Source organism: Lotus japonicus, chromosome 1, assembly GCF_012489685.1.
Source record: "Lotus japonicus ecotype B-129 chromosome 1, LjGifu_v1.2".
NCBI classification, from domain to species: Eukaryota; Viridiplantae; Streptophyta; class Magnoliopsida; order Fabales; family Fabaceae; genus Lotus; species Lotus japonicus.
The window spans coordinates 112,920,068-112,946,904 of record NC_080041.1 but is presented as its reverse complement, the minus strand read 5'-3'; the positions used below and the strand labels follow the sequence as shown (position 1 = coordinate 112,946,904).

Below are 26,837 nucleotides of genomic sequence, written 5' to 3'. Positions count from 1 at the left end.
TAATATACTCTAAAAATAAATTAAAACACCAAATATTTTAAAATAAGATCAATCAATTAGTTTAGAATATAAAATTAAAAAAAGAAACAAACTGGTAAAATAAGATCAATCAATTGAAAATTATACCCTCTAACAAATTGACACGTGGAATAATTTTTATGAGAATTAATCTGGTGCTGACACGTCACTAAAAATTAATCTGGTGCTGACACGTCACTATGAAAGTTCTTCTTTTCTAATATATATTGATATTGATATTGATTGATAAGACGTGGTGGGCAAGTTAAATTCCTATAAAGGTGAGATTATAAGTCCGAAAAATCATTTGTCGGGAGGGGCCTCCACCGTATCAATGATATTATGAACAAGTGTAACTTATCAAGGACAAAAAAAGGAAATAATATATAAAATCATTTATTTATCCTTATCCATCAACATAAATTTTGCACATAGCTGGTTGTTTGACATAGTATTAGAGTTTTTATAACTAAGCGTTCTAGAGTTTGATTATTGTCGGTCTTAACTTTGACCCTTACTCAACTCCTTAAGCTTTTAGGATAATTGGTTGTTTGACATGCCCAAATTTTTTTTGGGCTTTTAAGCTAAAGTGCACCACCATTGACATTAACGCCATTGCCGCCTCCATCCTCACCTCCACCCACCACCACGACCATCTTTATCATCATTGTCACCATCACCTCGACTGTTGCTACCTCCATCCCCACCACCACCTCTGTTGCCTCCACCCTCCACCACTACCTCAACGATTGTCTTAATCTCTACCTCCATGCGCTGTTACCTTCACCCCCACCACCCTCCATCACCGCCACCACCACCCTCCACTGCCTCCATCGTCACCACAACCCTACACGCCTCCACTGTCACCACAACTTTCCACCATTGTCGCCACCCTTCAACCACCTCCACCACCACCTTCCACCGCCATCACCATCCAACACCACCCTTGTCGTTGTCATTTTCTCCATCGCTGCCTCTATCACCACCTCCACCGTCAACCACTATCGTCGCTTCCGCCACACAACCTTTATTATCACCACCACCACCTTCTCCCACCACCATGTTACCGCTGTCACTAACATATAACACCACCAGCTCCATTGCCACCATCACAACCTCTATTATCACTGCCACTACCCTTTCGGAGAGGGTATTTGCCACGTGGTTTTACTTAGCACACTATTGATATGTTCCATTTTTTCTTATCTTGTATTGTCTTTTTGCACGTGTCACGTGTAAATGGAATGAAACCCGAGTTACCAGCACTTTTAATGGCAAAATGGCGAGTCTATTTTAGTTCGACGATTTATAACTATTTATATATATTGTGTCATGTGTGAATTTGCGGTTCTAAAGTTTGTCTAGACTTCACAAAATTCTTGATTCTACCACTGTATACTATATATATATATGAAAATAATTCTTTTGTAATGAGTTTTTTTTGTCAATGGATCATAATTCCAATAAATTGAAAGGCCCAAAGGCAATACAAGGAGAGGGTCAAGATCATGGGTTACTACCCCTGTCGAGCCCAGTGGGATGCACATTGAAATCCAAGCCAAAGGAAACTAATAACGCAAGACACACTCAAAATAAACCTCGACTGTAACGATCTGGGAGAGCTTTCCCAAAGGAATTAGTTTTCTCACCCCACTAATTAGAAATCAGTCCCGATATATACACACCTTGTACAGTAAACCACTCCATCTCCACCTTGTACACATAAGCTTCTATTGATCATTTTCCATGTCATCTTACAGTTGGATGAGAGAGGTAAAACCAAGTTGGATGTGAGAGACGGGAATATTGAAAGGGGCAAACGAAATTTTGGGTTCAAAATAAGCCAGCAGCTTCTCTCATCTTCACCTCTAGGGTTTTGTTACTCAGCCACCTTCTCCCCCACCATCTTCCTCAGCCACCGTCGTCCCCCCCCCCCGCTCCCGCGCTGGTCGCTCTTCCACGTTGCCGCTGGGATCGCTCTTCCATGTTGCCGCTGGGATAACCCACCGCCGGTCCTCCCTCGTCCCCACCGCCTCTCTCCCCCTCTCTCTCTCCCTGGTTCAAAACCACCCTTCTCCCCCTTGATAAACAAGGTATGCTGGTGCTTGTTATTATATCTGTTTCCAAGAAAATCACAATCTGGGTCCTGATTATTTTCCCCAAATGCAAATGGATTTGTTGAAAATTTTGATTTTGGTGAATTGATATGGGTTTAGAGAACCTCCCCTAAATAATTTTTCTGTTGTATTGAATTAGTTTCATTTGGGTGCTGTAAATTTTTCTTTTATTTCTTCTGGGTATTTTTCTCTTTTGTTTTTTTTTTTGTACCCATGGATTTGATTTTTCCTAATCACTTTCTGGATCAATAAGTTTGAATCATGAAAGATAGAGCTGCATTGGGAGATTCTTGGGTCTCTTGGATTGTCATAGTTTTGAGTGGAGCAGCAAAGAAAAGAGTAGCGAAGATTGCATTACAAAAATGCAGAGATGTTGTGGTGTTGCAGCAAGAAAGAAAACTATGCAATTATAGAATCAATGTCAATAATTAGAGAATAATATATTTGCTTTTGTCAGAAAATCATTGTACCAAACAGTTGAAATATATGCTTTTGGTGAAGCTGATCCATGGTTGCTTAAGGAAATAATCAATGGGTTCTGTGATGGGGCTTTTGCTAAATGACAATATAAGATGATGTTTTGTTTTGGATGTTTGATGATTTTGTTTTGGATGTTTTTTATTTGTAGCTTTATGGTTGGTTCCTGTGCGTTACTTGTTCCATGTATTTTAGTATTATACTAACAAAAAGAGAGTGTATTGGTCTGGATTGAATAGAGAAGAATCAAATTGCAAACAAATTTATGATTTTCTGCAATCAATTTTTTTGTGCATTTCCATTAAGAGGCACTGATTTTGAGACCCCTTGTACAATGCTCCTAGTATTTTCTTCAGAAACTATGTTTGGCACAACATGTGCTTTATGAGGTTCCTTATGGTGAAGTGAATTTTAAAGTTGATTCTTTGGTTTTTATTTTTGTCATTTGTAGTAAGAGTATGAATGTATTCTGCTTTTGAATATATTGTCCAGCTGTGAACCAAATCTTTGGTTTTTCTGCAACGGGGATCCTCATAGTCAAAGGAAGATGGCGATACTTACTTTTCTTTGCCATTTTTACGTTGGTGAAATGTTGCAATGCACCAAGGATAAAATATTGAAAGCATTTCAAGACAATCGTGTAAGAATGCAATTCAGTAAATTTGAAAATTATAGGGCTAATATTTTGGTAAATATTTGATGTTGTATATTCATTGACAGATACTTGAGAAGTTGGCTGCCACAAGTGAAGAGCTACAGAATGATGTTGTGATGGAAGCAATGCAAAAGGCACCAAGCGGGTCTCCCCATTGGCACAAGCTGAATTTTTATGCGGAGAGAGACATGTAAACATCAGGTCATACTTGCACACAAGGAGATCAAGGAAATGATATCTTTTATTCAAGATGATTTGATGATGATTAAGCAAGTCCTTCAACCAACTATGCAGTCAAGCCCACAAACTATTAATTACACGTGTGAGGATGAAGCAAACACATGGTGTGATGATAATCGTAGTTCGGCCAAAGATCATGATCATGATGAATGCCACATTGAGGAACAAAATCTGCAAGTAAAATCCAACATATACACGCGTCTTAAGGATGAACCAAGAAAGTGCAATAACTAGATTACCTTGGACTATATATCAGAGATTCAGAGGAGATGCAACAAGGGCGAGGAGGTTAAAGCTGGAAACTTGTGACAGTTTTTGTTGTGTTCTTTTTTGAAGAGAATGGGTCATGTGCTAAATAGAAATTTTTGTTAACTAATGGGGTAGCTTTGATGCACTATGTAGATGCACCATCTATGGTGGTTTTGTTATGTTAATTGAATGTAGGAATCCTATTCTTGTGTTTATGCTATAATGCATTTTTAAAATGGACTTGAACTTATATAATCTTGTACCTTAGACATATATTTATAGCCTTTATTAAGAGCAGCTACCCGCAAAGTTAAACATCACTACCCAAGTATATGTAATAACAAAATGTGATACTTTGTTATGTGCCACTGAGATTAAAGGTTTTTAATCTACTTCGAAATTAAAAACATCGTTATCTTTCAATTTGATTTATATATGAAATTGTGACAAGTTGTACACAGATATACCCATGTTTTAAGCCGAAACTACCCATGCATTTACAGTCAATTCAGATTAGCCTTATCCACTTAATTGACTCAAATGCCAATTTGTGTGACAACTAAATTTAATTAGACAAACTTTAAGAATGGTTTCAAAATATTCATCCAAGTTTTGGAACAAAGACTATTGAAAATAGCTATATTTAAAAGCAACTACCCACGAAGTTAGACGATACTACCCAAGTATATGTAATAACTATAATTTGATACTGTTATGTACCACAGAGATTAAAGGCTCGTAATCTACATCAAAATTAAAAACATTGTTATCTTTCAAATTGATTTATATCTGATATGGTGACCAATTGTTCATAGATATACCCATGTTTTAAACCTGAACTACCCATCCATTTACATTCAGTTCAGATTAACCTTATCCCCACTTAATTGATTCAAATACCAATTTGTGTGACAACTAAATTTAATTAGACAAAGTTTAAGAATGGTTTCAAAAGATTCATTCAAGTTTTGGAAGAAAGACTATTGAAAATAGCCTTATTTAAAAGCAACTACCCGCCAAGTCAGACGATACTACCCAAGTATATGTAATAACTATAATTTGATACTGTTATGTGCCACTGAGATCAAAGACTCATAATCTACATCAAAATTAAAAACATCGTTATCTTTCAAATTGATTTATATCTGATATGGTGACCAATTGTTCATAGATATACCCGTGTTTTTAACCTGAACTACCCATCCATATACAGTCAAATCAGATTAACTTAATTGACTCAAATACATTCTCATCTCTATATACAAAGCATGAGCTTATTATCCTACAACAAGCCAGACAATGAGATGTGCATGGATCCTAGACAATGATGAAGAACTTTTCCTTGCTTTGATGTGAGGTGCAACCTAGCACAATAGTTGAGTTACGTTGGCAACAACTAGGACTCTATCTCGCTTCTCATTCGAACACAATATATCCACAAAACAGCTACCCTATTTCAAAAAATCAGGGGCAGTGTCACATTTATAATTGATAGTAAAAAAATAGCTTCAATTATTAAAAAAAACATTAGTGACATTAGAAATCAAAACGTTCACCATAATTTCATACCTTATGCCCGCCTTGTGAATTGGAACGCTTCATGATAACAACACACTAAGGTCAAAGTTCTCACTTGAGGCGGCGTTGGAAGGGAATAAAGCTTGGTCCTTTATCCTAACTCCAAATTATCTAAGAACTGCAACCATGAACAATTATTAATTTCAGTAAGATAACAGCAACACTTTCTAGGAAAAGACTAATTTTTCAGAGAAAGGCCTTGGATATTTCAGTTTAAATGGATAATAGTATCCTTCCATCAATAATACTTCAAATGGCATTGCACATTCTTATTGTTGTAAATATATAAGAAACATTAGGACACAATCCTAAAATCACTCAAAACTTACCACTGTATTAAAGTTTTAACATATCATAAGATGTCCAATTAACATGTGGGGAGAGAGAGTACAAAAAGAGTAATTTTGCTGCAGTTATACCAGTTTTTTGAGATTTCTGGTTAACATAGTACATCAAATTTACCAGTTTTTTGAAACTAGATGGTGCATCTTTACTCCAACTCTTGGATGACTGTAAATGGATGGGCAGTTCAGGTTTAAAACATGGGTATGTTTGTGTACAATTGGTCGCCATATCAGATATAAATCAATTATGAAAGATAACGATGTTTTTAATTTTGAAGTAGATTAAGAGCCTTTAATCTCAATGGCACATAACAAATATCACATTATAATTATTACATATACTTGGGTAGTAATGTCTGACTTGGCGGGTAGTTGCTTTTAAATAAGGCTATTTTTAATGGACTTTGGCCCTAAACTTAGATGAATTATTTGAGACCATTATCAAACTTCATTTACATTTAGTTGTCCCACAAATTGATATTGGAGTCAATTAAGTGGATAAGGTTAATATGAATTGACTGTAAATGGATGGGTAGTTCATGTTTAAAACATATGCATTTCTGTGAACATCTGGTCACCATTTCAGATATATATCAATTATGATGCACCATCTGGTTTCAAAATTAAAGACCAATTGAGGAAACAAGAGAAGATTATTCTTCAGAAAAAAGAAATTTAGGAAACAAAATTCTTATCGCTAAACAATGCTTTCATGTTCAAAACACTTGACTGACACACAAATAGGCAAAGGGTGAAAAAGGGAGAAAACTAAGGTTTCAGCCTACATTACACGATGTTATAGCCTATATATATGGAGTGGTTCCATTTGATGAATCAAAGGCAATGACTACAAGTAGCTAGTAAACTGTTGCTCAACAAACCCTTGGTCCATTTCAAGAGTTACATTTCTTTTTCATTTGCACTACATGACACCCTTGGCAGTGGGCAGTATACAGTACACATGTGACTACTTGTTAGTAACTTCCATAATCCAATCATGGATTTTGACCCACAGAAGAACATTCAATAATAACAACTACCTAGGTTAGGAAAAAAATAAATTTTTGGTCTTCAAATGAGGTGAGAACTCTTCCTACGTGTTGCAAGTTTCGTTCATGACAAGCACAGAAAATGATTTGTTGATCACAAGTCTAGGTGTGTACGTCATACATATACATTCTTGTATGAAATCCTAAGTATCAATTCTTCACAGGACAAATGCAAAAACAGAGAAAAAACAAACTAATTATAGAAGTTGTAACCTTACCTCTGCACAAAGGGCTCGCAACGGCGCTGGAACTGACGAGGAGTGTGGCGGCGGCACTGTTGCAAGCGTGCGTGTTGCTCGTCGCTGGAAGAGGACCTCGTTGGTGGCGCTAGAGGCAGCGAGGTGGCGGCGAAGGAAGAAAGGGAGGGCAAATGGAGGTGGTGGTGCGGCAGCTTACAGGAGAAAGGGGAAATGGAGGTGGTGAGTTGAGGAAACAAGAAGTCGTAGGATTCTCAATTGAGGAATCAAGAAGGTGGTGATTTGATTTTGGGGGAGAGAACCCTAATTTTTTCCAATTTTGTTTTCCCACCCAATTTTCCCTCACTTTCTCATTTGTCAACTTTCTTCTCTCTGTGCCACGGTGGCAAGCTGAATGGCAGCGTGTGATGTGGCAAAGGTGGAAATGGAGAGGAATCACTATTCAAGGTGTGGGGATAACATTATTGATTAGAAATGACACCCCACTTAAAACACTTTCGGGACTTTAATTCCCGAAATATTCCGGAAATTGAATTATCGGAGTATTTTCCCATTTAAAAGTGAGGTATTACATTGTATTTTGCACTGTCGGAAATTTAAATCCCGAATTAATTCGGAGCATAAAATCTCAAACTAATTCGGAACTTGAAAAATTGAATTTTCGGGGGTGTGAAATCTAATAGTAGCTGGGTGGGAAATCTAATTCCCATTTCCCAACCTCTTCTGGAACAATCCTGAGGAGAACTCAAATTGAGTGATTGAATTGAGTGGAAGTGTGTTTTAAGTGCAATAGCACGGACTCTAATGCTCTAGCATGGACATGGATACTATCATGGATGGAGGTAACATGGTCTATAGCTGCCAACTGGGTGTCCATTAGAAGAGGTGCCAACTGAGTGTTCATTAGAAGAGGTTTGGAAATAACCAAAACGAAGTAGGCCCAAATGAGTGACAAAAAAAATGTGTACATGAACAAAGCAATAGAACTTTCAGAATCTCTCTCCCTTCTCCCATATATGCATTATTGATGCTTAACTTTCAACACTGCAAAATTCACACTCTCAAGGACAAAATCCTAGACCAGATAAAACGATGCTCCAAGAGGGAGAAGAAAACACTAGAATCCGTCTACGCCAACATGATCAAAACCAACGCCAACCAAGATTCCTTCTTGATGAACCAATTCATAGCCGCATGCACAACCATAAATCTCGCAACTCATGCATTTTCCCACATGGATAACCCCAACGCTCTCGTTTACAACGCACTCCTCAGAACCTGCGTCCATTGCCATCGCTCTCACCAAGCATTAGCATGTTACGTGAAGATGCTCAGAAACGGCGTCGTCCCTACCAGCTACTCGTTTTCGTCTTTGGTTAAGGCTTGCACCCTGTTAATGGATTCAGCTGCGGGTAAAACCGTTCATGGGCACGTGTGGAAACGCGGGTTTGATGCCCATGTGTTTGTTCAGACCACTCTGGTTGAGTTTTATTCGATGTTGGGTCTCGCGGGTGATGCGAGGAAGGTGTTTGATGAAATGCCTGAGAGGGACGCGTTTGCTTGGACGACCATGATTTCTGCGCATGTGCGGTGTGGTGAGGTTGACTCCGCGGCGAGGCTGTTTGATGAAATGCCTGAGAGAAACAGCGCTACGTGGAACGCGATGATTGATGGGTATGCTAAATCGGGGAACATCGAGTGTGCTGAGATTTTGTTTAACCGAATGCCGTGTAAGGATGTTATCTCGTGGACTACCCTGATGACTTGTTATTCAAGAAACAAGAGATTTGGTGATGTGGTGACGCTTTTTCATGAAATGGTTAGCAGAGGATTGGCGCCTGATGAGGTGGCCATGACCACTGTGATTTCAGCTTGTGCACATCTAGGGGCGCTTGGGTTAGGAAAGGAGGTGCACCATTATCTGATGGTGAATGGGTTTGGTCTTGATGTTTATATTGGGTCCTCGCTGATTGATATGTATGCCAAATGTGGGAGCATAGATAGGTCCCTTCTGGTGTTCTACAAGTTGCAAGTGAAGAACCTCTTTTGTTGGAATTCTATGATCGATGGGCTTGCCACGCATGGGTATGCAAAAGAAGCATTGAAGATGTTTAGTGAAATGGAGAGGAAAGGAATCAGGCCAAATGGGGTTACATTTGTTAGTGTTTTAACGGCTTGCACCCATGCAGGGTTTGTAGAAGAGGGTCGGTCCAGGTTTGTGAGTATGATTGAGGATTATTGTATTAGTCCTGGAATCGAACATTATGGATGCATGGTTGATCTACTGAGCAAGGGTGGTTTGATTGAAGATGCTTTGGAGATGATCAGGGGCATGACATTTGAACCAAACTCTTTTATTTGGGGGGCTTTGTTGAGTGGGTGTAAACTTCACAGGAACTTGGAAATAGCTAATGTTGCTGTTCAGAATCTGATGATTTTGGAGCCAAGTAATAGTGGGTATTACAGTCTCCTTGTTAATATGTATGCTGAAGTGAATAGGTGGAAAGAGGTTTCAAAGATCCGGATTGCTATGAAGGATTTGGGTGTGGAAAAGACTTGTCCTGGCTCTAGCTGGGTTGAAATCAATCAGAAAATTCATCTATTTGCAGCTTCTGATAATTATCACACATCTTATGGTCATGTTAACTTGTTGCTATCTGAACTGGATCAGCAGTTGAGATTAGCTGGCTATGTCCCTGAACTGGGGTCTATTTTATAATGACTTTGGCTCTTCAAGTAGGAGGAACCTGAAAAAAGGACGGTTGTAATATAAATTGTGTACAGCCAAACAGTTGAAGGCAAGCCTTGAAATTTTGCAGGGTAAGCTCAGAAAATTGCTTAACCTCCTTTATTCACCGAGTGTCCGTTGCTAGCCACCATTGCTTGATCTCTCATCTCTTATGTTCCCATAAAATCTAATTCCTCATCTAACCATCAGCAATAAGTGTGCAACCCATGCTATTTAGTGGCAAAGGTATAGGAGATAAAGATGCTTGATGTTAAACTACGCGTCACAAGGATGCTAGGAATTTTATAAACTCAAGCTAAAAAATATACTGTTCTAAGATCTAAAATTAACAATAAACTTCCCTTCGATGCAAATCAATATACATTAACAATTAATCTCTTTGGATTATGCAAACTGGTCAAGTAATTTTGTATGCGGTACTGTCTGATGTTATCATATGTTTTAGATACTTTCACAAAGCTTACCATCTATGTCCAATTGTTTTAGCAAGTGGGTAATGATTAATGACAACAACAGACAAATCCAAAGTCTCTGATGATGCACGAGAGGAGTATTTGGTTTTCTGTCCTCAGGAACCCAGGTACGCTCTTCTGCACTGCATGTTGCTTATGTGTTACAACATATTCGCAGTTTGATTGATGATTTGCTTGCTCTTAAACTGTCACTGTAATAGCAATAATATTGAAAAGCTGAAGAGAAATAATTTCTTGGGCTTCTGAGTTCACAAGTGCAAAGCAGGTCACACTTCATCATTTTTCTTTGACATCACTATGTATTCTAACCAAAACAAAGGTATAGAATCTGATATATCATGCACTAAATTTTAAATCCGAAATAATGTGTCTTTTATTTGGAGGGGGGAGATTAGCTGCTTGAAATTATTTGTGGTGAGCTACAGTGCAAACCGTCAATCATGCCCTTGACTACTTGACTAGGACACGCGTTCACCTGTTTAATGTTTATATACTTTTTAGGTGGCTACTGACAAATTATTGGGATCCTAAATCTTTCAAATCATAGAATTCCATGATGAGTTCAAATCTAACTCCTTAAATTCAAGGTTCGAGTTTAAGTTTGCTAAGCAAGAAAGGTTTTTAAGCGGAGGGATGTGGGTTGAAAAGAGTTAAAAGTTGAGCACTATTACCAGGAAAAAAGGGTATTGATTAATATGTCATTGGAGTTCTGGAAGTCGAATGCATCATTGTAAAATGGAAAGTTTAGAGCTCGGGAAATAGTTAAATTCTTTATTATTGTCCTTGTAAATGCACATGTCTATATTTTCCCATTATCCTGGCTATTTTAGGTTTGATTGGAGGGAGAAGTTCTTTCAGTTTTTGTTATACTACCTGTTTGTTTTTTCTGTTGCTAGAAGATTACCGATGGTTTTCTTTATTATTGATTGTTCTTTTATATGCGTATGTATATATTTTCTTATAATGTATATGGACATGTAAAATCACGGTACAACTACAACATTCTGTTTACACAAAATTTTGGTAAACACAAATAAATAAAGAATCCAAAGATCAATCTGGGACTGATTCGAGTCCTCTTGGGTTCTTTGGTGAAAATGAATTAAATTTAATCAAACAAAACTAAAGAAACTTGATAACAAATTAGAAATAAGCCAATAGATTCGACTTAAACAGATAAAAACGTAAATAAACTTTCTGAATCTGAATAATAATAATAAACTATAAAATGTAAAGTGTCACACGAATCTCTACTTTTTCACTCTAACTTGGCTTGTAATCATTGTGATCGATTGTAAGCGCTTGAGAGTTTTTCGAGTAGAAATTGTGAACCCTCATCTCTCTACAAACCTGCTATTTATAGACTTAAAATATAACTAACTTCTAACGGTCAATTAATACAATTATTACAAGTGTCTTCTAAACATGACTTCGTCTTACACGTGTCTTTCTACTCCATACGTGTCCCTAGTGAAGTATCTTCAAAAGACAACCGGCTTCTCGTTTGGAATCCTCCATGTCTCGAACAAAAATTGCTTTGCAGTCGAAGTCGTTGAACACTTGATAAATTTCCTTGATTCTCTTCACTTTCGACTTCCTAAGTTGAACCCAGTATAAGTTCCAATCGAAATATGCAACGATAGGTCGAAATTATATGCAATTAACACATTCATAGCTTCCTTTACAATCACAATCCTTCCGCTAAGAGAAATTGTTTTAGATTTCCACCCATTCAGTTTCGCCTTCATTCTTTCAAGTTTCAATGACCTTTGACCAGAACCCAATTCTGTGATGATTTCCACCAAGAGAAACCCTAAGTAATTTATAGGAAAGCGTCCCACACCACATCCTAGTAACCCGGTTCCACTGCCCTTCTCCGATCACAATAATAATGAATAAACATAACAATAATAATAATAGCAAAATTATTATTGGAGGATTTTATGATTTTTTTTTGTTACAAGGAGGGGGACTTTATGATTTTAATCACTGTATATGTGAGAGAATTTAAAAGGAAGCAAAAATTTCCCTACAATAACCATATTGTCAATGTTAAAGTAATTCTCTTGATGAAAATCTTTATTCAATAATTTACAATAATTTTCTTATATAAATATTTTAAAATAATCTTCAAATGTAACTTTTTAAGTTTTTTTAAACCAAAAAAATAATGTAACTTTTTTAGTGAAATCGTCAAAATGTAATTCATTACATGAATAATTACCATTAAAATTTAAATCGTATTTTGCTTTAGACTTGGTATTAATTCTCACTATGCTCTGTTCCGTCGCACGTAAGTCTTGTCCGAATATAAGTTAGATTTTAGTCACTCCTAGTAGTTTGTTACAAGATGGAGTATAAATGTATAATTGCAATAAGATTGAAACAACTTTTATTCCAATCCTACAAAATGAATAAACAAAACAATAATGATAACGTAAAAATTATTTTAAGTTGTTAGCATAATACTCTTTGTTCAAACGTATACTAGTTGAAAGTTACATAGTAAATTTATTAACCAAGTTTTTGCTGTATTATTATATAACTCATCACAGATCAGTAACCGTGGGGAATAGCATATATGTAACATAGTAGTGTCAGGAAACTGCATAATGCATAAGTTGTAAAAAATATTATATATGTTGCTAACATCTCATGTAAAATCAACCTTTGAGCAAACTTGTTATATTAAAGGATAATAACCTTTGTGGTTGTGCATTGAACAAGCTCAATTTGAGATACTGTATGCAATGGATAAGATTGAACTAGTTGAGAAAATTGTAATTGTTCCTGAGACACCAACACCCCCCAAGCGAATGTTCTTGTCAAACATTGATCTCTCCCTTGTTGTTTATCAAGACTCTGCCTCCTTTTTTGATCCTCCAAGCAACCAAATCAACTTTTCTGAGATCTATGGAAAACTATACAGAGCACTTAGTAAAATGCTTCTGCATTATGACTTTATGGCTGGTCGTCTCCTGCCGAGTTTGGACCAGAATGATAGGTTTGAAATAGATTGTAACGACGCAGGTATTGTGGTTGCTGCTGCAAGAACTCACAAAAAGTTAGCTGAATTTGGAATGATTTCTGCACCTAATCCGAAGCTAAGGGAGTTGGTTTTTTTCTTGTATGAAGATGATGAAGAAGAAACTGATCTGAAAGATAAGCCTCTTGCATCCTTACAGGTTAATGTTCTTGAATTTCTTTTAACTTTATTGCTTCCATGATTGAGGCATGGTACCAATATAAAAATATGATTTTAAATCACTTTTGGATGCTGCTCCAAGCCTCCAACCTGTATGTTGATTTTACAAAACTTGATCCACTCATATAATTAAGGTTCTTAAAAATCACTCATTGTATTCATTTCTCCTCTATGGTTAGATGTAATAGTATAGATTAGAGATCAAAATCTTTTCTACCCAAATTGTGTCTTATTTTAATGTTTCTTGATCCCTAAATTTTGACATATAAAAAAAGGTATCCATGTAATTTTGCAACCCCACCCATGTTTTTTAAACTTACATGGCAAACTCTCATTGGTGGGATGGGAAAATGAGATATAGAAGGGGGCCGAAGATCTGCACCCAATATCATAGAACGAATGGCCTTTGGTTAAAACCCCAACAACCTTAACGTATTTCTTGCCACAAATAATTTTAATCATGAAGATGCATATAATAAGTGCTCAAAGTTAATTGCATTATTTATTGTTTACATGACAGCTGACACAATTTGGATGTGGAAGTTTGGCACTTGCTTCTCACTACAACCATTGCATACTAGATGGTATAGCAATCAAAGAATTTGAGGAGAATTTGGCTGCTTTAACACGGGGTGATGACCTCATCATAGTACCTAATGCTGATAGAACATTGTTGAGAGCTAGAGACCCTCCAATGATAAGTCATCCACATTTTGAGTATTCAAAATCAACTGAGATTCAAGACTTGTTCACAGTACGTGGTAAAAGCCGCACCAATTTCAGACAATCCCTTGCAGAAAACCAAATTCATGTGCTTTACTTGTCACCCCAAAACATCACCAGTTTCAAAAAGGAAGCTCTGAAGAACAAAAACTTAAAGAACGTCTCCACTTTTCAAGTCATTGCTGCGAAAATATGGAAGGCGAGAAGCATTGCAACAAATATGCCAGAGGATAAGATATCAACAATGCTATTTCCAGTGGATGTTAGAAAAAAGGTCGTTCCTGAGCTTCCAGATGGGTTTGCAGGCAATGCTTTGGTTCCTGGGTTTGCAAGAGCCACTGTGAAGGAGCTAGTGGAATTAGAAGATGGTTGTCACATAAGGAAAGTGCAAGAAGGGATTGAAAGGTTGGATGATAAGTACATTAAGTCAAGTCTTGATTGGTTAGAGGTAAACAAAGGAGTGCCTTGTATGGATGACAGTTTCTCCTTGGTGGCATGGTGGAGATTGGGGCTAGAGGAGCAAAATTTTTCCTGGGGGAGATTAAAATGTGCCACACCACTTACAGTTAAGCCTGGTTTGGTCATGCTGTTGCCAGGGCCAGTTGATAAAGGGGGTCTTAATGTGTGCCTGAATTTACCGGAGGATCAAATGCAAGAGTTTTGTAGGATAATGCTCGAAACTTAGATCTTAATTTGTGTTTCGTTGAATTAGTGCTGGTCAATGCCAAAATAATAATCATCCATGTCCCAATTTATGCTTGGAAGTTATCAAGACATTCAGTTACATTTTGTGAGTGTTCTAATTTTCCTTTTGGAGGTTTATGAGTGTTCTACTGTTAAACCAAAAAGATTAATACTATTATTTAGGGGTGAACATGGGTCGGGTAAATCCAATGAACCCGTCCAACCCAATCCGATCCAATAGAAAAAATGCGGGTTGGATCGGGCAATCGGGTTAGCCGGATGGATTTTACTACAACCCAACCAAGTTCGGATCGGATTTCGGATTCAGTTCAAATCCATCCAACCCAACCCAGAATCCATACATATAATAATAATTTTTATAATTTTACTCATACTTGAAGTGCTAGTGTCGGAGTGATGACTTTTTGAAACTTTGAGACTTAAGTATTTGTAGTTATTTGTCATATTTGAACTTAGAGTATTTGTTCGTAGTTATTTGTTACATGTTTATATATAGTTATTTAGCATGTTGGAGACATCTAAGTTCTAAGTGTCATGACATGACATTTAGTGTTGTTTTTCACTTTTTAGATACTATTTATATTAGATTGTTTCATGTCATTTGGTAATGAAGTTTTATGTTTTCATGATATTTGACTATATGTCATTTATGTGGTATTATTTCTATAACTTTTTGTGTCTTTTTCATACTATTTAGTATTATAACATATTTAATACTTTTTATAACTTTTTCTGAATTTATAATAATTTTTGCAAGATTTTTTAATATTTCAGATATATTATTATTTTAATATAGTGACCCAATAAATCCATCCAACCCAATCCAAACTTCGTCGAGTTGGTTCGGATCGGGTCCGAAGACGAAATTCGTGAAATCCAACCCAACCCAACCCAGCCAATTTTGATCGGTTCGGATTTTATTTTGACCAAAATCCATCCAACCCAACCCATGTGTATTATTTAAATCACTTAGATCTTATTTTTCAAGATACTCAACAAACCCTTCAATTTTCTCTATATCTCTCTCCTCGCATATATCATATCAGTTATTTTTCTATCTTTTTACTTTAGATTTTTGGACTACACATATGTCTATAAATTTTTTTCCTTATATTATTGTGTGCCAACAAATAAAAATTCATGCTAGTTAGATATCCCTAATACTTTGGGTTACCTTAGAGTGCCCTTTACATTTTGTATGCTGAAATTTCAATGGGAGGGCAACTACTAACAAGACATGCATGACAAATCCATTTGGGTGTATTGTCGCAAAGGAGGGCATCAAAATGGACAAGCTATATATTTTACCAAACAACTATCTTTATAGTTTCAATTCAAACATACAGTCAATAGGGAAGAAAATAATAATTTTAATGATTAATTGTAATTTTGGTTCTTCATATATCGCAATTTTTTAATTGAGGTCGCTCATTTTTAGAATGAGTGATTTTAATCCTAAATTTTTTTGTCGTGTTGAAATCAAGTTCTTCTTTTAGAGTTCTGTCAAATACTCAAATTGTAAATGATTTTGTTTCTTTCTTTTTACGGTTAAATATGTTTTTGGTGTCCGACTTATACACATGAATCTAAAATAGTCTCTTAGAAAAAAAATCTTTTGTCATCATTGAAAAATTCTGTTTAATTGAAAATCGTCCATATAACGTCATAATGCTTATTTGACATTTAATTTATCAATTACGAGTCCACATAGGCGTCCACGTGGACTTTACGTAACTGCTTTGGTTTCTAATGAAAAAATTTCATCAAATTTAGTCTTCTCCGCTTAATTTTATGTGTTCTTCAATGTTCTCATAAGTGTTCTCCATATTCTTAGGTATTCTTCACCTTCATTCAAACTAGATATTAAGGTCCAATAATTTTAAGACTCTAATTTGAATAATTGTGCCCTACGAGTACATCTTGAATATGCAGATTGAGCTTTTAGAAATTCTGCCTTCAAATTAATTGGGTCCAAGACATCGTTCAAGGAAAGTGACCCACTTTGCTTCTATAACTCATTTTAATCTTCTTCTCCCATGTACTCCAAAATTAATTATTGCAAAGTTTGATTTATTCTTTTAGTTTTGAACCTTTTAATCCATGCAAATTGTCCACATATTGGATAGGCTTAAATATGTTGGAGGTCCCTCTAAAATAGGGTCCTTTGGTTAAGGCCCCTGCAAATGTTTTTGGGTGGAATAAGTCCCTAATGTGAAAATAATATATAGTGATAAGCCCCCGTTGTGAGGTTCCGTTTAATTTTTGATAATTCTGCAAACGGCGCGGACGTGAATTATATTTTGTGAAAATTATTAGGGTGCCACGTAAGTAAATTAGGGTTGAAAAAAATAAAAATAAAAAAAACCCAAAGTAAAAAACCTAAGTAAAATCCCCAAACGTACTTGGGTTTTTTATTTTATATTTATTTTTTTCAACCCTCATTTACTTGCGTGACACCCTCTTTAATTGAATAATTTTCACAAAATTTAATCCATGTCAGCGGCGTTTGCAGAATCTATCAGAAATTAAACGGAACCTCACGGCAGGGGCTTATCACTATATATTATTTTCACATTAGGGACTTATTCCACCCAAATTTTTTTATAGGGACCTTAACCAAAGGACCCCTATTTTAGAATCACCTCCAACATATTTAAGCCTATTGGATAATTGTTGAGGTGCTAAAACTAGTAGGAAAAAAAAAAAATCATTGTACTGTTTCCCACTATCCCTTTACTTTTCTGGACTTTTCATTCCTCCCACTGCAACTTCAACCCTCAGTTCACCCAAACCTCATTTTCAGCCCCGCGATTCAAAAGAATAGCAGATTGCAATTTCGCACATGTTCACTGCAACACCACACCACATTTTACCGTAACTCACAATCTTCTCTGCCTAAATTTCTCACATTCACTCAAAATTTGAGTTTCTTTGCAGATATTTGAACTATTGTGCTAAACAGATTGGTACATGCAACTTTTGAGCTGGAGATTCAGGTAAAAAAAAATTTCTAAGCAACAAACTATTATTTTTATATTATCATATGTCATGAATTCACATTGGATATATCATACATATACAATCTCTAAAATTTAGTTGAACAACCATTTGATGAAATGATGTTACAAATATGCTTAGTGAAGAGTGTTTTAGTTCATCTGTGTTCTACTGGAGATTCTTATAACATTATTCAAAAGCATGAAGGGAAAACTGTTGATTTAGTAGTGCCACTCTTGGGCAGTTGGGCTTGAATGTACCTTGTATGCGAGTGTAATTCCAACTTTGTTGTGCGTTTGTTCCTTTCTCTCTATGATTTTCTTTCCTTTAGTTGTATGTTGTGTTAAATATTTCAGTCTGATCACAATGACTGTACTTGGGTTGGTTCTGGCTGCAAGATCATCTTCATTTTATTTCAATGTCGATATTTGTCTAATGTGTATTATAAACAGTTAAAACATATCATGACTCTTTATGTTTGTAAGATAATAATGAAACATAATATCGAGTAACGACTACTAATTGAGGTTTTCATGTTCTTTTGGATTTGAATGTAATGCTTCTTTGATTAGTTTCTGGTGCATAATTTCTCACCTTAATGTATTGATCATTGACGAATATTTTTCCCCATATGTAGTTATGTACTACCTAAGATAATTTCTTGGCACCTGCATATTATAGTTAGACCTGTTACCAAAAATGAGTTGTTTATTTCATGCCTATCCTTTTTTGGCCAGCATTTAAATCTTTCCCATATACATGGAGGTTTTTATATTTTTGGTTTATGAAAGTCTTATTTATTAGCCCTTCAGACCTTTTTTGTTTGTTTTAAATTTAATTATCATAAATTAAAAGAATATTAAAAGACATATTTTTCATATGAAATATATTTCCTCCTTCAGCAGTTTGCTTTTAGATCAATATTTATGAGATCTTATATGTTAACATTCTATTGAATACTGGGTAGTGGGTAATGATCTTATGTTACCTATTTTTCCTGTTTCAATAGTATTATCAAAATGTACTCTGTATTTGATTTTCTTTAAGAAGTATGTTACATAGGGTGATAAGTTTATACTTTAAATCAGAACTTCACTAAGCCACTATCCCATTTTTCCAACCGTCAAACCTTAAAAATGATAGTCTATATATAATATATGTCATATGCAGGTCTAGGGCTTGGAGATTCAATAGTCAAGAATAAAATTCTGATCCCAAACTAGAAATGCCATAATCCTTTAAATGTGAAGCAGTTCAGTGCACTTGGGTGAATAATTGGAATGAGGTTTAGAATCAAAGCATAAATTACAGTCCATTATTGTTACCATATTTATGATGTAGATGTCATTTTCACAAGCAAGAGTATATGATTGGTTTGGTTTATGGTTGAAATGTTCTTATTTTATACATGTGTTTTGTCCTTGCAAGCAAATGTCTGCTATTTTACAATGAATGGAAGTGATATCACTATTAACAAATCATTTTACTCTCTCTCTCTCTCTCTCTCTCTCTCTCTCTCTAAATGCTAATTATTCATCTGACTTCTGAACTTATTATATGCAGAGTAATATAAATGATTTGATAGATGGAATTAGAGAATTGAAACATTAGAACTTGAGGGAAGAATCAGCTGTCTTCTAACGAGAGATCAATGACATGACTTTGAGGTTTGATAGGAGAGACTTTGAGGTATGACTATTATATCCAGCATCTTTCTATGGTGTGAGTGGCTTGCAGTAAATTGATACATTAAAACATTTAGGACTCAAATGGGGTAGAGTGACTTGAATTAAGTGCAGAGGCGCATAATATATGGAGTTACAATCATATATTCTTTAATTTGGGTCTTCAACATCTGTGTCTTTAATTAGGGTCTTCAACAATATAGTTGCTCAATATCCATGCGTAGGTGTTGTGACATTTAGCCCAAAATTGTGAGGCTACTTGGCAATGTCAGCTATGGAAGAAGGTTGTAGAATGTAATTTTATAAGAAGTTAGGCAGTGATTGCAGTATGATTTGCGCATATGTGATTCACAGAGCTTTGGTTCAACAATTGGAAACAAGCGTTTGATGCTCATGTAGTTGGAGTTGGAGATTGAGAAAGCAAGTGAGCCCAAAACAAAATTTGGCATGCTTATTTGTGTTTAATTTTGATGTATATTTGTTAGGAGAACTGTGCAAGTTAATATCTAGAAGATTATACTGAAATTTAAGAATCATGTATATTTGTTCTGTGCAGATTGGTGACTGACGATCCTGTCTTGTGGATCTGTTGCTTCAAATGCAATCTACAACTTCGGTGACTCCATTTAGTTTTTCTTCATATCTAACTTCTTTTTTTAAAAAATTCTCTCTTGCATGGAGATGTTAAGAAGGCTTTTACAGGAATATGAGCCATCCCCGAATATCCTGTTAGAGGATTTAGATTTAATAACTCTTCATACGCGTGTGGCTTCCTCTTTTAATGTTCTTTGAAGGAATTAATTTTTGCATGTTTTTTTATTGCTGTTTTCTGAATCCTATTTTCCTTTAGGTTCTTCCTTTTTTTTTTATTTGATTGTGCTGATGAATAGCAATTCAGGTTCTTCCTTTTTTATTTGCATAGACTGTTGTTTGCAGCTTGATTCCAATTTAGTGTGGCATACCTGATACCTTGAAACAGGTACTTTAGTACTTACCCCCATGGTTGATGAATTGTCTAAGAATGTAAGCACGTGTGTGCAAAAATTACTTCTTCCTTTGTTCCTTGGTTGGTTACTGTCCCTTTTTGTTTCTTTACGTTTTTATCACCATGGTTTCCATACCTTTTTCTTAGAATGCTTTAATGTTTCCTCTAGCTTTTATCATCCCTCAAGCTTTAATTTTTTTTCTTCCATTTTCCCATTCAATGATCATTTATGCTCTCAAATAGGAGTTTTATTTCCATTATAGCAGAGTAGGAGAATTTAACCAAAATGGGGAAATCTCTGTTTATGGACAGTAGTATATAACATTTTTGCATTGGTATGAGTTTAAGCAGTTAGAAAAAGGAAATATATGGCAGGCATTATTCAATTACTACCTAATGGTGAAGGTCTCAAATGAGGCTGTCGTGATTTGCGCCACGGCGGCTGCATTGGAGCCCCCTGTTTCACTAGGAGTGCAAGGTAGTGGATCACATGGAGGCTTTGGCGAAGAATTTTAAGGAACAGTATTGGACCCTAATTATGAAGCTGTCAAATGTTCTTCTTGCTATGGAGGATGAGGTGCCTGCTGGTCTAGCATCTAAAGTTAGTAACAACCTCAAGATGCTGAATTTCCTATGTTCCCACATCACTACCACTCAAATATTTCTTTTAACACTTAATGACCGGGCCTTAATGTTTTTCTTTAACTATCCAACATTGGTTTGGTATTTTTGTTTTACAAGCTTAGTAAATTTATTATTGAATTTACAGATTATCTTTATAAAGTGAATTTATACTTCCCACATTTTCACTCTTGCCGAGATGATATTTATTTGTGGCTACTTATTCTTTTTCTTTTCCTAATTTTTCAACAATTCTTTGTTGATTAGTCATGGTGATAAAAACAGTCACCCGCATGTGAGTGTTTTAGTTCCACTATATGATGACATTTTATTCCTGATGCATTTTGTTATGGAGGGTTGACCCAGTCCCAGTCAACCCACCGATTGCTACACATCTGACGAGCCGAGCACCCTTAGTAAAAATAGACCACTCTAGACCGATCGTGACTCCCCTAGGGATAAACTCACATGACTGCCTCTTCTTTACGATTGGTACCAACACTTGAGTTAGGAACCCCTAAGATGTCATTCACCTCATCATGTCCCATCACGAGTTCTCTAGGGTCTAACCTAGCTACAGGTATAGGTGAGGAGCTCAAGACCCAGGTCTGATTCACAAAGAACGTGTAGCCATCAGATCTCTGGGAACAACAAAAGGATGGTAGGCTAGGATTCATTCAGAATCCAAACACTCATTACTATACTTGAAGATCCACTCACACCCACACAGGTATAAAGGGCCATATTCAACCCTGAAACAAGTATACAATCTTTATCCAAGTTTTTAGAGAAATCTCCAAACTCCACCGGCCACAAACTTAGGCATTGAAGTGTCTTTACAAGGACTCTTCGTGCGCTTGACTTTGGTGGGAGACCTCAAGACCCTCTCTCCAATCCTACTGAAGCTCTCCTCACCCTCATTCTAACTGGAGTTCAACCGTTCCTCTTCAATCAATATCCTCTTGGGTGATTTGATCAAGGTAAAAGGACCACTAATATTGCAGATGCAATTGTACCGCTGCAGATATGATAAATTTTGGGGCTTCATATGGACTAAAGTAGATTATTAATTTTCCTCTGGGGCACTCATGATCAATAAGAGGTGAAAAGTTAAGGAAGAAACATCTCAAATACGCTTGGAATTATTACACATTACACTGTAAAACTGAATGAACAGACAAATTTTTTTCTAAGCAAACAATACCATATCATACTTGTTAAAAATAATAATATAATTTTTTTTATGTGTTTCTGACTCATCAGCAACGGGTTCTTGCGTGAAGGACTTACTAGAAATAATAATATAAAATCATTCACATTACTCTTATTCTTAACATCAAAATTGAATGTGTAAATTACAAGACTAGGCATTCTCTCTTCTTTCTCATTCCCATGCTTCTAAGTCGATGGCAGTGTTTAAAAGCATACTATGCTTCCATCCAATCTTTTTAGAACAAAAGTCTCATCCCATCAACTGATTCGAATATGCAAGAGAAAATTGAAAACTTACATGTCTCATAATTTTTATTAGTAAAAATGCCTTGTCATCAAACTCCACGGAAGGTACTGATTTGAATATGTCAATAAAATTCAAGACCGTAATCACTCATTTTAAAAAAGGTGAACCCAAATTACACAAAAGCAATACATGAATGACTAAAGCTATTAATCATAATTTTAAGGAGATAAATATAATATTTAAATGCTACATACTTTATTAAAATTTTATTTCTGTTGGACAGGGGACCCACTGTAATATTGTATCTGACACCATAAAAACAACTTTGAAGCTAGAAGATTTCAATAAACATGAAACTTAAGTACTCCATAGTCCATATCTTAAACCATCCATCCCTCTACACTAGAACTATTATGATATATGATGTAAAAAACATAGCTAAAACAAGCACTACATAATATAGACCATTGGTTTTCTCAAGCTCTATGATCAAAATCATCAAACATTTAAAATCCACCTCCCATTTGGTGCGACATTGCATCAATCTCGTCCTCGTCTTCCATCTTTAGCTGCACAAAGCCAATGTTACTCAAAATTAACAACAGAGAATAAATAAGGACTAAGAAGCAATTTCATATATGAGATTGGATGATATGCTGCTGTAGAAAAGAATGTAGAGCAAGTATAAATGGATATGGTCATTTTAGAAACTTCAATACAAGGATAAGCTCTAAAAACAACCATAAGTGTACAGGAGCAATTGAAAGATAAAATTTGAGTAAACGATCTACCAAAAGCTCTATTGACTTTCGTAAACTTTTACATTAATTAGTTCACAAGATTGTATTAGGAGTTCTATGACTAAGTTGTTAGCCCGATCATCTTTGCTCCAAATTATTCTAATTATTCATTACATCTTAGAAGGTAGGTGGGGTTTGTATTATCGACGCTTGAAGCGGACTCTCTCTTAGAAATATATTATCATCTTGCCAGAGGAATATGTTAGAAATATAATATAAAATCATTCATATATTATTTACTAAATACCTTAAACTTTTAAAATAATTGGTGCATCAAAGTAAACGAAAATTTACCTCATCAGGCGTTTGATAAGCGGAGACCAAATTTCCCTCATATAAGAAAGCAATTGAGTTAAAATCTTGAGAGTAGTGATCACAATATAAATTCATCAGTGTCCGCAATTGTACGTTTCTTTTTATTCTAAACCGAGCCTCAATCTTTTCCTACAAGAAAGACATGCTTAAAACATATTAGTAATTTATAAAAAATTTCACCCAAAATAAATAGTTGTAAGGAGAGAAAAATATAGATGGTAAATGAAGTGTCGTAGTTTCTAAATAAACCAGAAAAATAAGAGGCAATAACATTGTAAAATGAGAGTGTTTTTGCCCCCGACTCCTCTAGAGTCAAGTCCTTTAGGGGTATGATGATTTATTTTATCTCTAAAATAAGTTCATTAACATTAGAGGAGCATAATTCAAACATTATGATGGCAGACAAGAGTGTTGATAACATTTTTCCATTGTAAAAACATTATATAATAAGGTCGTCTAAATGACTCATGAACGCCTTGACAACAACCCAAAATAATGCTGTTGATAGATTATCTAGGGGTGGCCAATGAAGATTCTTAGCTACAATGTAAGAGGGGTGGCCAATAGGGTCAAGTGGAGGATAATCCGAAACATTGCTTCAGAGGAACAAATTGATATGATGTTACTGCAGGAAGCAAAAATTCAGATGATAGATAACAAACTTTGTGACTCCCTATGGGGAGATGGTGATTTTGAATGGAAGGCATAATGGATCAATTGAATTATATATAAATAAATAAAATATAAAATTTGTAGCCCACTTAACTTAAATATCATTAGTCTAGACTATAGTGAATAACCCAAACATAGTCATTTAGATAACCCTTCCATGTAAATCAAAGAAGGTCTTTGAATTTCATATCCATATGTGCCCCATATTTCTATGAATGAACTTGAAAATGTTTTCATCAAAAGGGTAGAGTTAATCATTACTTTCAGAAGGCAGAGCTTAACTCTGTTGTTCAAAACAGAACAGAGAGGAAATTATGAGCGACACTGAAGTGTGACAATTATTCTATGAAGAGAGGTTGATTGTGTGTACTTGGCAAATCTAGCACACACTGTAATTCAAAATTCAAATTATATGATTTGAATCTTTTTCAGTTCATAGGATTTATCAGTTAGATTACTGTCGGTTATATGAAACTCAGTTTTTTTTTCGTTGACCTATCCGCACAACCTCTAGCCACTAGATTAATTTCATAGATCAGTTTAAGTGGGTAAATCTATCTGAACAAATGATTTTGTATAGACTTATCCAATAATTAAACACTTGACTAAATAATTAAAAATCTCAACTATCTACAAGTGTGGTGAATTTCTTATTATCATTAGCTCTTTATCATGTATTATATATGCATCAATTAATGAAATACAGATTCAAATACCAAAAGTTTAATCCCTCCATGTTATCAAAAAATACAAAAAGTTTAAAAAAGTATAAACATTGGTGTAGATTAAACTAAAATTAAAGACCACCATCGACAAAATATTTCTTTCAGTGACTAATGTGAGTTGGGTTTGTTTGGGGGATCCAATTAAGGGACAAAACTATATTAAAACCAAATTCTTTGCCACATCACATGGACCATGAGGTTTGCAAATTCATTCAAACACATGTAAAAGAAACATAAGGCTACAGCATGAATATTAAAGCCTCAATTACAACAACAAAAAACAAGTTTACATAAGAAAAACAAAATCTAATCTCAAAACGAAGAAACATGGGAAACGTTGTTTTTGTGAACCACAAACATAAACAAATTTTAACAAAGAAGACAAATGCAGAATTAATTAAGACCTGGACGCCATTGACTTTGATATTGATGTGTGATGATCCCTGATTAGTAGCAGGCTTCTTCTCCTGATCCTGATCTTGGCTTCCTCTTTCACCTGAGGCTGATGCTGCTGACATTGTACTGGGAGGGAGGTAGGTTAATTTGCTTGTGGTTTTCTAATGCAAAAAATCAGTCTTTTGTTGTGCCCATTATATAAGGTGACGGAAAAGGTTTCAAATAAAGGGTAACAAATCAGGTAATATAATTAATGAAGATAAATAAGGAAAAAATATTCATTCAGAAAGAATAAGGGAAGAAAATTATTCTTAACAATAAGAAATAATTATTATTCCTTTAAAATGATTATTCTTAACAATTGATTTATCTATCTGGTGCATTAAAAAACCAACAATCAATATGGCACAGTAGGATGGGTCATTTCCCCTAGATAGTTGGGATTACGGCGGGGTCAGGGGAAAGAAAACAGAATCCTTCCTAAAGATAGAGAAGAGGCAGCCCATCTGCACCTACTAAGTCTAAGGGAAAGCAAGACAGGAAGAACAAACGATAATACTCTTCTGATAGCTGCAACAAATCAGGCTCAAGGCTTCCAGCAAACACTGATGCCCAAACAACCACTGGGGGTTCCGACTCATGATGGTAGCAGAACTCACCCAATTTTTTTATTTCTCTTTAACAAAATAATAAAAGAAGAAGAAGAAAATTTATATTAGAATGGGCACCTGAAAGAACACCCTTCTGAATTCTTTCTTTCTTTACGATCTAATGACAACTCCGGCGGGAAGCTGGTCCTCTATGCCTCCATCCCCATGTAGATATTTTAACTGATTCACGCCTAATATATAATTAGGGTTTGCAGATATTTCTCATGGAGCCACATAAGTTCTGGTATTTTCCAAGATATTTTAACTGATTGAAAACCTCCAAAAAATGGAAACCGAAAAAAAAATACTAATAATCTGAGGTGGCTGTTAGGGTGCAAGTGCACCCTAGGTCTTGCACCATGCAAGAACCAATTTTACCTGTTATATTTACCTGTTATAATAGGTAATATAACCTGTTAAAAAAATAAATAAAAAAGCTATGTTACAATAATGTTCTCACCCTCATTTGCTTACCCTTTGGATCACCAACACCCTCCACCTCCTTCCACCGGAATCCTCAGAACCAGCACCACCGTGAGCACCGCCATCGGAACTCAGATCCAACCCCGTCGCCCTAACCACCATAGAAACCCAGGTCCTAATCAAAACCCCATCTCTTTTTGCTATTCATCTGCAAAATACAACATGGCTGACTTACAATCATTAAGGTGGTGACAAACAAGTTCATATTCATCAGCAAAACATTTTCAGCTTAATCGCAATCTTAATCGCATGTTCCTTCTCCCTTTGTGT

The 26,837-nt window shown here is 35.6% G+C and overlaps 3 protein-coding genes and 3 long non-coding RNA genes across 8 annotated transcripts; 4 read left to right on the top strand and 2 right to left on the bottom strand.

Annotated features, from left to right (window-relative positions):
• Window positions 1-1,612: 1,612 nt before the first annotated feature.
• Window positions 1,613-4,011, top strand: LOC130729366 (uncharacterized). The gene is made up of 3 exons (XR_009015967.1): window positions 1,613-2,111; window positions 3,105-3,252; window positions 3,333-4,011. It is a non-coding gene; the product is annotated as an uncharacterized LOC130729366 (long non-coding RNA).
• Window positions 4,012-4,856: 845 nt separating this feature from the next.
• LOC130732461 (uncharacterized) lies at window positions 4,857-7,266 on the bottom strand. The gene is made up of 3 exons (XR_009017040.1): window positions 6,946-7,266; window positions 5,326-5,452; window positions 4,857-5,207 (listed from the first exon to the last, which is right to left on the bottom strand). It is a non-coding gene; the product is annotated as an uncharacterized LOC130732461 (long non-coding RNA).
• A 389-nt stretch (window positions 7,267-7,655) lies between these two features.
• On the top strand, window positions 7,656-12,047 carry LOC130729365 (pentatricopeptide repeat-containing protein At1g06143-like). Its single transcript, XM_057581102.1, has 2 exons — window positions 7,656-9,744; window positions 10,160-12,047. Exon 1 carries the CDS (start codon window positions 7,952-7,954, stop codon window positions 9,641-9,643), a length of 1,692 nt encoding a protein of 563 aa, XP_057437085.1. The 5' UTR covers window positions 7,656-7,951; the 3' UTR covers window positions 9,644-9,744; window positions 10,160-12,047.
• Window positions 12,048-12,605: 558 nt separating this feature from the next.
• LOC130732460 (acyltransferase GLAUCE-like) lies at window positions 12,606-15,250 on the top strand. The gene is made up of 2 exons (XM_057584504.1): window positions 12,606-13,331; window positions 13,872-15,250. Exons 1-2 carry the CDS (start codon window positions 12,897-12,899, stop codon window positions 14,757-14,759), a joined length of 1,323 nt encoding a protein of 440 aa, XP_057440487.1. The 5' UTR covers window positions 12,606-12,896; the 3' UTR covers window positions 14,760-15,250.
• Window positions 15,251-17,485: 2,235 nt separating this feature from the next.
• On the top strand, window positions 17,486-21,240 carry LOC130732459 (uncharacterized). The gene is made up of 3 exons (XR_009017039.1): window positions 17,486-17,775; window positions 19,340-19,465; window positions 20,018-21,240. It is a non-coding gene; the product is annotated as an uncharacterized LOC130732459 (long non-coding RNA).
• A 1,519-nt stretch (window positions 21,241-22,759) lies between these two features.
• LOC130729364 (small ubiquitin-related modifier 1-like) lies at window positions 22,760-26,321 on the bottom strand. 3 transcript variants are annotated; one of them, XM_057581099.1, is made up of 4 exons: window positions 26,163-26,321; window positions 25,443-25,560; window positions 23,621-23,770; window positions 22,760-23,095 (listed from the first exon to the last, which is right to left on the bottom strand). In XM_057581099.1, the coding sequence occupies exons 2-4, from the start codon at window positions 25,554-25,556 to the stop codon at window positions 23,033-23,035; spliced, it is 327 nt and encodes a 108-aa protein (XP_057437082.1). In that variant the 5' UTR covers window positions 25,557-25,560; window positions 26,163-26,321; the 3' UTR covers window positions 22,760-23,032. The 3 variants fall into 3 exon arrangements, with proteins under 3 accessions (XP_057437082.1, XP_057437083.1, XP_057437084.1); XM_057581100.1 differs by having other exon boundaries at window positions 25,443-25,613; window positions 26,163-26,311; XM_057581101.1 differs by having other exon boundaries at window positions 25,443-25,595; window positions 26,163-26,304.
• Window positions 26,322-26,837: the final 516 nt, after the last annotated feature.

Coding starts and splice junctions, on each gene's coding strand:
- LOC130732460 (XM_057584504.1), top strand. CDS start 12,897: ATGGATAAGATTGAACTAGTTGAGAAAATTGTAATTGTTCCTGAGACA. Junction 13,332..13,871: donor AGCCTCTTGCATCCTTACAG/GTTAATGTTCTT, acceptor TTTACATGACAG/CTGACACAATTTGGATGTGG.
- LOC130729364 (XM_057581099.1), bottom strand. CDS start 25,556: ATGTCAGCAGCATCAGCCTCAGGTGAAAGAGGAAGCCAAGATCAGGAT. Junction 23,771..25,442: donor TCAAAGTCAATGGCGTCCAG/GTCTTAATTAAT, acceptor TCTTTCTTGTAG/GAAAAGATTGAGGCTCGGTT. Junction 23,096..23,620: donor CTTATCAAACGCCTGATGAG/GTAAATTTTCGT, acceptor GGCTTTGTGCAG/CTAAAGATGGAAGACGAGGA.
- LOC130729365 (XM_057581102.1), top strand. CDS start 7,952: ATGCTTAACTTTCAACACTGCAAAATTCACACTCTCAAGGACAAAATC.